The sequence below is a fragment of the Aquarana catesbeiana genome, linkage group LG11, assembly GCF_042186555.1.
Source record: "Aquarana catesbeiana isolate 2022-GZ linkage group LG11, ASM4218655v1, whole genome shotgun sequence".
NCBI classification, from domain to species: Eukaryota; Metazoa; Chordata; class Amphibia; order Anura; family Ranidae; genus Aquarana; species Aquarana catesbeiana.
In genome coordinates, this window is record NC_133334.1 from 283,729,133 (window position 1) to 283,742,658 (window position 13,526).

Here is a 13,526-nt window from a genome sequence, read left to right on the forward strand (position 1 = left end):
TGTGGGGGGTGATCTGTAGGTGATCGCTGTGGGGGGTGATCTGTAGGTGATTTGGGGGGTGATCTTTGGTGGTGAAAACTGACTGGGGGAAAGTTCCGCTGACATATGACCGGATGCTACAATTTATAATCCTTTCCAATATCAATCAATTCCTGTTGATGTTTTATTGTTGAAGTACCACTATGTAACACTAGAGGGCAGATGATACATTTCCATGTTCTCAGCCATTGGTGGACTTTACATAGCGATCCCAGAGGGACGATCTCAGTCATATAACACATATAATACGGTTTATATAAAATGAAACAAAAAAAAAACAAATCCCAAAACTCAATATTTCGGACACTAAAGAGACAAAGTCCGGCATCCGGCTCGATCGTCAGTTCCGATGAGGAAGAAGACATTCCGGAGGTGCTGGACGTTCGATGTGAGTTCATATTAAACATGGAGATCTCTGGCTCGGGTCAGGCCACTCACAATGGACAGAGCCCCCCCCCCCCCTCCAAGTACCCAGAAAAAGAAAATGCACCAATGGAAGCGGCACCAGATAAAGGACACATCGATCGTTCACTCTCTAATTCCAGCAATGCCCTTCCCTAGACTCCCCCATCTCTTATTTATCAGGAAGTCCTGATGAAGGGGGCGGAGTTCTCTGGCTCCTGAAATGCGTTGTGTTCTTTTAGTGTAAACGGATACATTGATCGACTCTTTTCATTCGGTGTGGCGCTCCCTCCATTGGTGAATGTTTTTCTCTGAGGACAGTACGGCGGTGTGAGATCCCGGCATGGCGGACGATCGAAGATTCGATGTCCTCATTGCTCGGTATCGTCACATGTCTGCAGCACTTGGAGCTGTTTGTACTTTTTGGCGAGATCGACGTTCCTTCTTCCTCTCTGGAAGGGATACGACCACAAAATCGCATTCCAGTGATGTCCGAACTTCCTCACCCCGTCCAGCAGGTCTGCGATCTCCTTCCCAGTGAAGTCTTTACGAATCGCTCTTCTGGGATTGGTCAGATCAGAGTTCCTGAGACTCTCTCCCTACAATAGACAAGATCGGCGTTATCTCTTATAGAAATTATTTTATAATCTTCAAAATCATCGAGAATAATAGGAGGAGGCTGGAAATGATCGAATACAATGTAGAGATGACTATATGATGTTCTGTTTGTTCACAGAGAAGCTTTAAAGCGGCTCTTCAGTCATTTTTTCATCTATTAAATCTTCTGCATTTGTTGTTGTTGTTTTATCTTTGGATAGTAAAACATTTTTTAAATTTTTTTTTTTTCTGCCAGTAAATCCCTTTCATGGCCCACTTCCTGTTTCCTGTTTGGTCATTGGCCGAGGCTTATGACATCATAAACAGCTCTCTCTCTCTTACGCTCGTGAGAGTTTGCAAGGAAGGGAGGAGGGGATGAGTCATAAGAGGGCCAATGACAGCTGCTGAGCTGGAGGTGTGCCTCTGTGTAAATCCAGGAAGTGAACAGGCAGCAGCTTCAGCTGCCCACAGTTAAAATGGCTGCAGCCAGACTCAGTGGAGGGAGATTTGTGCAGCATATTTGGCAAAGTACAGAATCCCAATATATATAAAATAATATGCAAAGTGGTTGGAGGGAAGCTTCAGAATGGCAAAGATGTTTTTATTACAAATTAATGACTGCAGTTCCTCTTTAACCTCCGGCATCCCCAGAGTCTCTATCACAATGTATTCTCTTATTGGTGCTGCTGATCATACAACTGCGCCATCTAGTGACTGAACAAGAGACACACAACCCATCCTCTAGGGATGCAGCTTTCATATATTTCTCAGTGACTCGGACTTGACAACAATAACGTTTCTGGATCTTAGAATTGTCAGGGAAATGTGAACCACAAAAGACAACAAGAGCGCAATTTCACACAAAGAGTGGATATTTTGTGACTGGAGGAGAGCGCAGTCATGGAGCCGGGATCTCCTCCTCCTCGCCCTCCTCCTCCTCATTCACAGAATAGGGCTTCCCTCTGTACACAGTGGAGGGCACATCCGACTTTGCCACATTGAGGGTCCAATGGACGGGACCATGTATTGTAAGATCTTGGAGGAGAACCTTCTTCCCTCATCCAGAACACTGAAGATGGGTCATGGATGGGTCTTCCAGCATGATAATGACCCAAAACATATCACCAAGGCAACAAAGGAGTGGCTCAAGAAGAAGCACATTAAGGTCATGGAGTGGCCTATCCAGTCTCCAGACCTTAATCCTATAGAACATTTATGGAGGAGATGAAACTTCGAGTGGCCAAGAGACCTTCAGGATTTAGAGAAGATCTGTAAAGAAGACAAAATCCCTCCTGAGATGTGTGGAAACTGATCACCACCTACAAGAAACGTCTGACCTCTGTGATCACCAACAAGGGTTTCTCCACCAACTACTAAGGGGAGCAAATACTTATTTTACTCCATTTATAACATTTGTATTGTGTGATTTTTCTGGATTTTTGGTTGATATTCTGTCTCTATCATATAAAATACACCTATGATAACAATTATAGACCCTTCATTTCTATGTAAGGGGGCAAAACTTACACAATCTGCAGGGGAGACGATCCTTATTTCCCCCACTGTATGGCCTGCCTCAGATCCAATGTGTTCAGCAGGAAGTTCTCTCACCCCAGACAATGGAAGGTAGCAGGAAATAGTTAATGAGGAATGAGCTCCATAGCGGGGGAGGGGGGGGGGTCTAAAGTATAATATTACATTCTGCAGCCACAACTTTCTACCCCAAAGAAACGATTTCATCATCAGAGGACTTCTGGATATTCCCCCCCCCCCACCTCCATGGCCCCGCTGATTGTAATCCACATCAATAAACTTCTACATTGAAGATCAATGGATTTCTCTACCTGATCTCTCGTAGACTCGATCTCATTATTGATCATTTCCTGGATAATTCCGGGTGATTCTTTCCGATGCTCCAAGTTTAAATCAGATTTTCTTACTGAAAAAAAAATCCCCATTAATACAATGGAAGAGCTTTCCTATTAGTATCCAGTGACTATCGATTGAAATCCTGGAAGCTTCACAGAAAACTGTTTAATTATTTCTTATCTAGAGAAAGGAACTTCTATGATTATCACCCGTGGCGGGGGAAGGGAGGAGAAGTGATGGGGGAAGGAAGTTCCAGATTTGTAGGACCATTAAATCATTTTTTGCAATGTGTTGCTCCACAAATGAGAATTTGGAATCAGATATGTGATGTTAAGTAAATACAGTCAGGTCCATAAATATTGGGACATGGACACAATTCTAATCTATTTGGCTCTATACACCACCACAATGGATTTAAAAAAACGAAATGAACAAGATTTGCTTTAACTGCAGACTTTCAGCTTTAATTTGAGGGTATTTACATCCAAATCAGGTGAACGGTGTAGGAATTACAACAGTTTGTATATGTGCCTCCCACTTTTTAAGGGACCAAAAGTAATGGGACAGATTAACAATCATCCATCAAACTTTCACTTTTTAATACTTGGTTGAAAATCCTTTGCAGTCAATTACAGCCTGAAGTCTGGAACACATAGACACCACCAGACGCTGGGTTTCATCCCTGGTGATGCTCTGCCAGGCCTCTACTGTAACTGTCTTCAGTTCCTGCTTGTTCTTGGGGCACTTTCCCTTCAGTTTTGTCTTCAGCAAGTGAAATGCATGCTCAATCGGATTCAGGTCAGGTGATTGACTTGGCCATTGCATAACATTCCACTTCTTTCCCTTAAAAACTCTTTGGTTGCTTTTGCAGTATGCTTCGGGTCATTGTCCATCTGCACTGTGAAGAGCCGTCCAATGAGTTCTGAAGCATTTTGCTGAATATGAGCAGATAATATTGTCCGAAACACTTCAGAATTCATCCTGCTGCTTTTGTCAGCAGTCACACCATCAATAAATACAAGAGAACCAGTTCCATTGGCAGCCATACATGCCCACGCCATGACACTACCACCACCATGCTTCACTGATGAGGTGGTATGCTTTGGATCATGAGCAGTTCCTTTCCTTCTCCATACTCTTCTCTTTCCATCACTCTGGTACAAGTTGATCTTGGTCTCATCTGTCCATAGGATGTTGTTCCAGAACTGTGAAGGATTTTTTAGATGTTGTTTGGCAAACTCTAATCTGACCTTCCTGTTTTTGAGACTCACCAATGGTTTACATCTTGTGGTGAACCCTCTGTATTCACTCTGGTGAAGTCTTCTCTTGATTGTTGACTTTGACACACATACACCGACCTCCTGGAGAGTGTTCTTCATCTGGACAACTGTTGTGAAGGGTGTTTTCTTCACCAGGGAAAGAATTCTTCGGTCATCCATCACAGTTGTTTTCCGTGGTCTTCCGGGTCTTTTGGTGTTTCTGAGCTCACCGGTGCGTTCTTTCTTTTTAAGGATGTTCCAAACAGTTGATTTGGCCACACCTAATGTTTTTGCTATCTCTCTGATGGGTTTGTTTTGTTTTTTCAGCCTAATGATGGCTTGCTTCACTGATAGTGACAGCTCTTTGGATCTCATATTGAGAGTTGACAGCAACAGATTCCAAATGCAAATAGCACACTTGAAATGAACGCTGGACCTTGTAAATAGGATAATGAGGGAATAACACACACCTGGCCATGGAACAGCTGAGCAGCCAATTGTCCCATTACTTTTGGTCCCTTAAAAAGTGGGAGGCACATATACAAACTGTTGTAATTCCTACACCGTTCACCTGATTTGGATGTAAATCCCCTCAAATTAAAGCTGAAAGTCTGCAGTTAAAGCAAATCTTGTTCATTTCATTTCAAATCCATTGTGGGGGTGTATAGAGCCAAAAAGATTAGAAATGTGTCGATGTCCCAATATTTATGGACCTGACTGTACATGACGAGTCACGTGTCAGTGAATGATGTATGGATAGAGATCTCCCCCGACAACGTCTTCATCTCCGACTTCTGGGCTGTAAAGTCCATGTTTGTATACAAAGCAGCCCGGCTCTTCTAGTTCTACTTCTAGTACCATCCGGATCAACAACCTACTTCTGGGCTCCTACCTTTACCTTCCCCTATCTAAGTGATTGGGGGAGGGGGGAGGGGGGGCAAAACTGTCAGCAATGTAGAATGTAGGCATGCAGATTTTAAAGTAGTAATAATAATAATAAGAGAATAACGGGCATTTTGGTGGAATACTAACATTGTGGGAAGCGCTCTGTATAGGCGGGATCTCGCTCCTCCTCCAGTCTCTTCGGATTTCGCTCCTCCTCCAGTCTCTTCGGATCTCGCTCCTCCTCCTCCAGTCTCTTCGGATCTCGTTCCTCCTCCTCCAGTCTCTTCGGATCTCGTTCCTCCTCCTCCAGTCTCTTCGGATCTCGCTCCTCCTCCTCCAGTCTCTTCGGATCTCGCTCCTCCTCCTCTAGTCTCTTCGGCTCTCGCTCCTCCTCCTCCAGTCTCTTCCTTATTGGTTTCAGCAGAATACCTGCAACATCCACATCCAACCTCCACATTACTTTCCATTCAGCCAAAGAAGAAATATTTTGTGTTTTTACATTCATTCCTTTTCCCACTTTTTTGTCCAATCAGCAATAATAGTAAAATATTAAAGTCCAACTCCAGGAGATGGAAATCAGTTTTATCTTGTTAAACTTCTAAAGCCTGAGGCCCCTTTCACAGGTGCGGACAGTTTTCGGATGAAATACGGACATACATGCATCCCTATGGGATAGCGGGTGTCAGCGGATATCATCCAGCCCTGCTATGGTCCGATTCTGCAGATGGAGGAAAATCCTATTTTTCTATCCGTCTGCAGAGCGGATCGGATGAACTTCGACAAACGGTCCGTGTTCATCCGATCCCTCGCATAGGGGAGGGAGGAGATCTGACAGGGCGGTCCCAGCACAACTGAGCGATCCCCGATGAGCAAGCGGATGTTCATTTTGTATTTTTAATACATTTGTAAAGATTTCATACGAACTTCTCTCACGTTGTCATTATGGGGGATTGTTTGTAGAATTTTGAGGAAAGTAATGAATTTATTCCATTTTGAAATAAGGCTGTAACATAACAAAATGTGGAAAAAGTGAAGCGCTGTGAGTACTTTCCAGATGCATTGTACAATCTCTTCCTGCCCTCAGGCTCGGTTCACACTGGAAATGGCCACGGATCGCATGGAAACGCTGTGCTCCCTGTTCTCCTTTTCAGGGATGAATCTTTCCTGAATTCGGCCCTGAGATGGAGGTAGACGCACGGCGTTTCTGTGCAGTGCGCTCCGCGGTCCCCGGAGATGTGTGAACCAGTTCCATACAGACCTCCATAGAGAGCTCCATAGAGACCTTCATAGAGACCTCCATAGAGAAATCCATAGAGACCTCCATAGAGAGCTCCATAGAGGAATCCATAGAGACCTCCATAGAGAGCTCCATAGAGAAATCCATAGAGAGCTCCATAGAGAAATCCATAGAGACCTCCATAGAGAGCTCCATAGAGAAATCCATAGAGAGCTCCATAGAGAGCTCCATAGAGAAATCCATAGAGAGCTCCATAGAGAAATCCATAGAGACCTCCATAGAGAGCTCCATAGAGAACTCCATAGAGAGCTCCATAGAGAGCTCCATAGAGACCTCCATAGAGAACTCCATAGAGAACTCCATAGAGACCTCCATAGAGACCTCCATAGAGAAATCTATAGTGAACTCCATAGAGAGCTCCATAGAGAACGCCATAGAGACCTCCATAGAGACCTCCATAGAGAAATCCATAGTGAACTCCATAGAGAACTCCATAGAGAGCTTCATAGAGAAATCCATAGAGAGCTCCATAGAGACCTCCATAGAGAGCTCCATAGAGGCCTCCATAGAGAAATCCATAGAGACCTCCATAGAGAAATCCATAGAGACCTCCATAGAGAGCTCCATAGAGAGCTCCATAGAGAAATCCATAGAGAACTCCATAGAGAGGTCCATAGAGACCTCCATAGAGAGCTCCATAGAGGCCTCCATAGAGAAATCCATAGAGACCTCCATAGAGAAATCCATAGAGACCTCCATAGAGAGCTCCATAGAGAAATCCATAGAGAACTCCATAGAGAGGTCCATAGAGACCTCCATAGAGAAATCCATAGAGAGCTCCATAGAGACCTCCATAGAGAGCTCCATAGAGACCTCCATAGAGAAATCCATAGTGCACTCCATAGAGACCTCCATAGAGAGCTCCATAGAGAACGCCATAGAGACCTCCATAGAGACCTCCATAGAGAAATCCATAGTGAACTCCATAGAGACCTCCATAGAGAACTCCATAGAGAACTCCATAGAGAGCTTCATAGAGAAATCCATAGAGAGCTCCATAGACAGCTCGATAGAGACCTCCATAGAGAGCTCCATAGAGGCCTCCATAGAGAAATCCATAGAGACCTCCATAGAGAAATCCATAGAGACCTCCATAGAGAGCTCCATAGAGAGCTCCATAGAGAGCTCCATAGAGAACTCCATAGAGAGGTCCATAGAGACCTCCATAGAGAAATCCATAGAGACCTCCATAGAGAACTCCATAGAGAGCTCCATAGAGAGCTCCATAGAGACTTCCATAGAGAAATCCATAGTGAACTCCATAGAGACCTCCATAGAGAGCTCCATAGAGAACTCCATAGAGACCTCCATAGAGAACTCCATAGAGAGCTCCATAGAGAACTCCATAGAGACCTCCATAGAGAACTCCATAGAAAGCTCCATAGAGAACTCCATAGAGACCTCCCATTGGGGACCCCTGCAGAGACTCTGGGCTATGGGCCCCAGATTTGGGGCTATAGCCCCAAAAGCCACCCCCTAGCGACGCCACTGCCTGCAATACCCCCAAAACAAAGCGCAGCTAAAGCTGAATAAAAGCCCCTCAAAAGCCGCAGGTGCTGAAAATGAGCGCTGTCATAGACTTCTGTGGAGGGTTTGGAGACGCTCTGAAGCACCAAGAAAGTGACACGGAGATTATTTTTGGAGTGAAACAAACACAACATGTGACCAGGACTGTAAGGAGCCATTTTATTTAGTGGGAGGGGCTTTGATTGCCATTCAGAGCGCTTTAAAAAGCGTTCAATGCCACATTCTGAAGCGAATGTAAACAAGGCCTAACTTTTGTCAAAATTGTCTGAAAACTTGTGTGTGTGGCCTGGAGTGACGAGGTCAGAGAGCCTGGAAAGTAGCATTTTCAGAAATAGGCCAACAATGGCAGCCCAATTATCGAGCTTCCTTGAAGACTGAGGGAGGGGTGACAGGCTCAGACCCCCCACAAATGATATTTGTACTGGGCTCACACCTATACATACAAGTTATTATGTGCGTTATCATATGTGCACCATGGCGCATTCATCATTCTAAATGGCACCCAACACATGTATGCAGTATAAACACATCTCCATAGAGACCTCCATAGAGAAATCCATAGAGAACTCCATAGAGACCTCCATAGAGAAATCCATAGTGAACTCCATAGAGACCTCCATAGAGAGCTCCATAGAGAACGCCATAGAGACCTCCATAGAGAACTCCATAGAGAGCTTCATAGAGAAATCCATAGAGAGCTCCATAGACAGCTCCATAGAGACCTCCATAGAGACCTCCATAGAGAAATCCATAGAGAGCTCCATAGAGAAATCCATAGAGACCTCCATAGAGAGCTCCATAGAGAAATCCATAGAGAGCTCCATAGAGAAATCCATAGAGAGCTCCATAGGGAAATCCATAGAGAACTCCGTAGAGAGGTCCATAGAGACCTCCATAGAGAAATCCATAGAGAGCTCCATAAAGACCTCCATAGAGAGCTCCATAGAGACCTCCATAGAGAAATCCATAGTGAACTCCATAGAGACCTCCATAGAGAGCTCCATAGAGAACTCCATAGAGACCTCCATAGAGAACTCCATAGAGAACTCCATAGAGACCTCCATAGAGAACTCCATAGAGAGCTCCATAGAGAACTCCATAGAGACCTCCATAGAGAACTCCATAGAGAGCTCCATAGAGAACTCCATAGAGAACTCCATAGAGAACTCCATAGAGAAATCCATAGAGAACTCCATAGAGACCTCCATAGAGAGCTCCATAGAGACCTTCATAGAGAGCTTCATAAAGAAATCCATAGAGAGCTCCATAGAGAGCTCCATAGAGAACTCCATAGAGACCTCCATAGAGAGCTCCATAGAGAGCTCCATAGAGACCTTCATAGAGAGCTTCATAAAGAAATCCATAGAGAACTCCATAGAGACCTCCATAGAGAAATCCATAGAGAGCTCCATAGAGAGCTCCATAGAGAACTCCATAGAGAGCTTCATAGAGAAATCCATAGAGACCTCCATAGAGAGCTCCATAGAGAGCCGGTCACATTCTCCTGATATGCGGGGAAAGCCTCATCCATCCACATAGGTGTGACCCCGGCCTTAATGACGGTTTTCTATCACAGACGGGGGTGATCTCTGATATTATGTGGTCAGTTTATATGTAGATTGAGCTCAGTAGATATAATCCTATAATTCTGACTTCCAGACATCTCGGGAACCCTTCCCTAAACACTCACCATGTGGGAGACGTTCTCTCTGGAGAGATTGCCCCGCCTCCTTTCTTCCTGTTCTTAGGGGTGTCAGCGAGAAACCTGGATCACACAAACACGAGTTGTATGTCAGCCAAAGATATTCATTTTCCTATCACTATACAACATTCGCTGCAAAGTCACACTCTAATCGATCGTTTACATTTCACTTCAACACACAATAAGGCGCCTATCGCTGCACCGCACTTCTCCGATGTGTGTTCAGTGCTTTCTTCAAGCTTTAATGAAGTTTGGCAAATGCCCTGTGTGGTGATTTTTGATTTGTTTTAAGGGGGTCCAATAGAATCCCAGCTCAGTGGTGCCCCCAATCAGCAGACCCCCAGCTTATTAGTACCCTTGTTCAGCAGATCCCCCACTCAGTAGTATCCCCCAGCTCTGCTGATCCCCACTCAGTAGTATCCTCCAGCTCTGCTGATCCCCCGCTCAGTAGTAACCCCCAGCTCTGCTGATCCCCCACTCAGTAGTATCCTCCAGCTCTGCTGATCCCCCGCTCAGTAGTAACCCCCAGCTCTGCTGATCCCCCGCTCAGTAGTATCCCCAGCTCTGCTGATCCCCCACTCAGTAGTATCCCCAGCTCTGCTGATCCCCCACTCAGTAGTAGTAACCCCCAGCTCTGCTGATCCCCCGCTCAGTAGTAACCCCCAGCTCTGCTGATCCCCCTCCCAGTAGTAACCCCCAGCTCTGCTGATCCCCCGCTCAGTAGTAACCCCCAGCTCTGCTGATCCCCCACTCAGTAGTATCCCCCAGCTCTGCTGATCCCCCACTCAGTAGTAACCCTCAGCTCTGCTGATCCTCTGATTTGCTGATCCTCCTCTCTCTCCGGTCCCCGCTCACTTCCCGCTATGCTGCTCCCACGCTGCTCACCACGTGTGACATCTGCTTGTCATTCTTGCTCCAGTTCCCCAGCTCTGCTGATCCTCTACCGTTCAGTTCTCTATCTCCACTCACCTTCTGCTATAACGTTCCCGGACCCCAGGAATCGCCTTCCTGCTGCTCCACACTGCACACCAGATGTGACGTCTGCACCAGACACTCCCAGAATATCTACACATGAACCGGAAGTGACTACTAATGACGTCTTTCTGGTTCGCTTGTTGGTTTCCTAGTGCATCCTGGGATATCTCATACCTGCAATCAGGGGAGTTGCTAGGTCTACAAAAGATCTGGGGCTAGAGCCCATAGCAGAGTAGTAAAGAAAGTAATACGCTTGGGCGAGCATACACATGTATATAATATACGTGTGTGTGTATATATATATCCCCAGAGACCCCCCCCTTACATCAGGGTCCCCAGAGAGCCTCCCCCTTGTATCAGGGTCTCCAGAGAGCCCCCCTTACATCAGGGTCTCCAGAGAGCCCCCCTTACATTATGGTCCTTAGAGAGCCTCCACCTTAAATCAGGGTCCCCAGAGAGCCTCCCCCTTGCATCAGGGTCTCCAGAGAGCCTCCCTTACATTATGGTCCTTAGAGAGCCTCCACCTTAAATCAGAGTCCCCAGAGAGCCCCCCCTTACATCAGGGTCTCCAGAGAGCCTCCCCTCCCATTGGGGACCCCTGCAGAGACTCTGGGCTATGGGCCCCAGATTTGGGGCTATAGCCCCAAAAGCCACCCCCTAGCGACGCCACTGCCTGCAATACCTCCAAAACAAAGCGAAGCTAAAGCTGAATAAAAGCCCCTCAAAAGCCGCAGGTGCTGAAAACGAGCGTTGTCATAGACTTCTATGGAGGGTTTGGAGACGCTCTGAAGCACCAAGAAAGTGACACGGAGATTATTTTTGGAGTGAAACAAACACAACATGTGACCAGGACTGTAAGGAGCCATTTTATTTAGTGGGAGGGGCTTTGATTGCCATTCAGAGCGCTTTAAAAAGCGTTCAATGCCACATTCTGAAGCGAATGTAAACAAGGCCTAACTTTTGTCAAAATTGTCTGAAAACTTGTGTGTGTGGCCTGGAGTGACGAGGTCAGAGAGCCAGGAAAGTAGCATTTTCAGGAATAGGCCAACAATGGCAGCCCAATTATCGAGCTTCCTTGAAGACTGAGGGAGGGGTGACAGGCTCAGACCCCCCACAAATGATATTTGTACTGGGCTCACACCTATAAATACAAGTTATTATGTGCGTTATCATATGTGCACCATGGCGCATTCATCATTCTAAATGGCACCCAACACATGTATGCAGTATAAACACATCTCCACTACAGAGAGCCGCTAAACACACATGGGAACGATCAGTGCGTTATGTGCCAGAAATAATGCGGGGAGGTTTTTTGCATGTTGAGGCCGATTGCCTTCATACAAAGTACATCAACACACTGAAAATGTACAGAAGTGTGCTGACAGGTCTGAGGCTCACCTTAATGTAGCTGTTGGAAAAGTTAAAGTATCTCTCTAGAGAAAGCTTTTTTAGTTTCGGATTGGGTGGAGACGAGTTGGACCCCCTGTCAAGTTTTTAATACGATCGAGTGTCCCCTATGGAAAGATTTGCCCCTTTGTTTGCCCTGGTGACACTTGTCAGAGAGGAAGAGAGAGGGAAATCCAAACTTTTAGAGTTGTCCCCAAAACAAGAATAAAGCTTCCAATGGGAACGGCCAACTGTCTAAGGGGGAAGAGTTCCTTCACCTTCAGAGATCTCCTTTAAGTTCTTGTTGCACCTCTGGAACAGGAAGTGGTGGGAAATGTCTCCGCTGGTACACAGATGGCAAAAATACCTCTTACATAGTTGGTAAAGTAGAATAAAGACAATAGTCCATCCAGTTCTACCTGTGTAGGTGTGTCAGTGTCAATAATCATTTCTTATATCTCTGTATGTTGTGTTCTTTAAGATGCGCGTCCAAGAGTCTTCTAAACATATCAATATCTGACACCACCAATTGTGGAAGAGAGTTCTACATTCTTAACACCCTGACAGTGATAGACCCCCCTACACAGCTTAAGGTTAAACCGCTTCCCCTCCAACCTCATTGTGTGGCCCCGTTTCCTCTCACACCCCGTCAGATTGAATAGCTTTTTTCCTATGCTGGGATCACCATTGAGATATTTGTAAATCTCTATTATGTCCCCTCTCAGCATCTTTTCTAAAGCGAGAATACATTTAGTGCTTGGAGTTGCTCCTCGTATTTGAGATCCTCCAATCCCCTTATTAATTGAATTGCCCTTCTCTGGACTCTCTCCAGCTCCAGCACATCCTTTCTGAGGACTGGTGACCAGAACTGGACAGAATACTCCAGGTGCAGCCGGACCAGAGTTTTATAAAGTGGCAGGATTATCGTTTTATCTCTGGAGTGAATCCCCTTTATTATGCATGCTAACATTCTGCCGGCTTTGGTAGGTGCGGCTTGACATTGCAGGGCCCTCAGATCTTTCTCCATCCTTGATTCCCCCAGAAGTTCTCTATCTGAAGGAACAGGGTTCTCTGGGCTGTGTTCCTGGTTCTGCACACCTCCTGTGGTCATTAGGAGGGACTCCCAGTCTTCCAGCATTTATTTATTTTTCACGTTCATCCTTCCTGCTGGATTTCTAGTTATGTTCTATTATAGAGAATGTAAAGGGAGCAGCTGGACCACACAAGGTGGGTGGAGATACCTGAAACTCCTAGGTGGATGAGAAGAGAAACCATAGCAGGGAGAAGACCCACGGGAAGTCAGGAGATGGATCAGCTCCAGGCTCCACCTATAACACAAATGTTACTTTTCAGTGGCTTGGCCTTTTACCTTTGGCTGGCTGTTCCATGTGACCAAATACACAAATTATATTGGATTGGTGGGTTTTCTAGCCACAGTAACCAATCAGATTTCAATTAGTGAAAAAAGATGGCAGCTTGGTTGCTGTGGGTTACTGTATTTCCCTAAATGCTTTTATTTGTAAATCGTATGTTTTACTTGGATGTCTGGTAGAATGGTGGGGATTGGAATTTGTATTTTCCTTCA

At 45.6% G+C, this 13,526-nt stretch overlaps 1 protein-coding gene across 1 annotated transcript in view; it reads right to left on the minus strand.

The window, feature by feature from the left end:
* Positions 1–515: 515 nt before the first annotated feature.
* TERB1 (telomere repeat binding bouquet formation protein 1) overlaps positions 516–13,526 on the minus strand; it is a 116,677-nt gene continuing 103,666 nt past the window's right edge. Inside the window, exons 17-20 of the mRNA XM_073605981.1 lie at positions 9,566–9,640; positions 5,199–5,480; positions 2,883–2,977; positions 516–1,040 (exon numbers count right to left, since the gene is read on the minus strand). Of these exons, the coding sequence (XP_073462082.1) occupies positions 813–1,040; positions 2,883–2,977; positions 5,199–5,480; positions 9,566–9,640 (680 nt within the window). The 3' untranslated portion in view covers positions 516–812. The remainder of the gene's footprint in view (positions 1,041–2,882; positions 2,978–5,198; positions 5,481–9,565; positions 9,641–13,526) is intronic.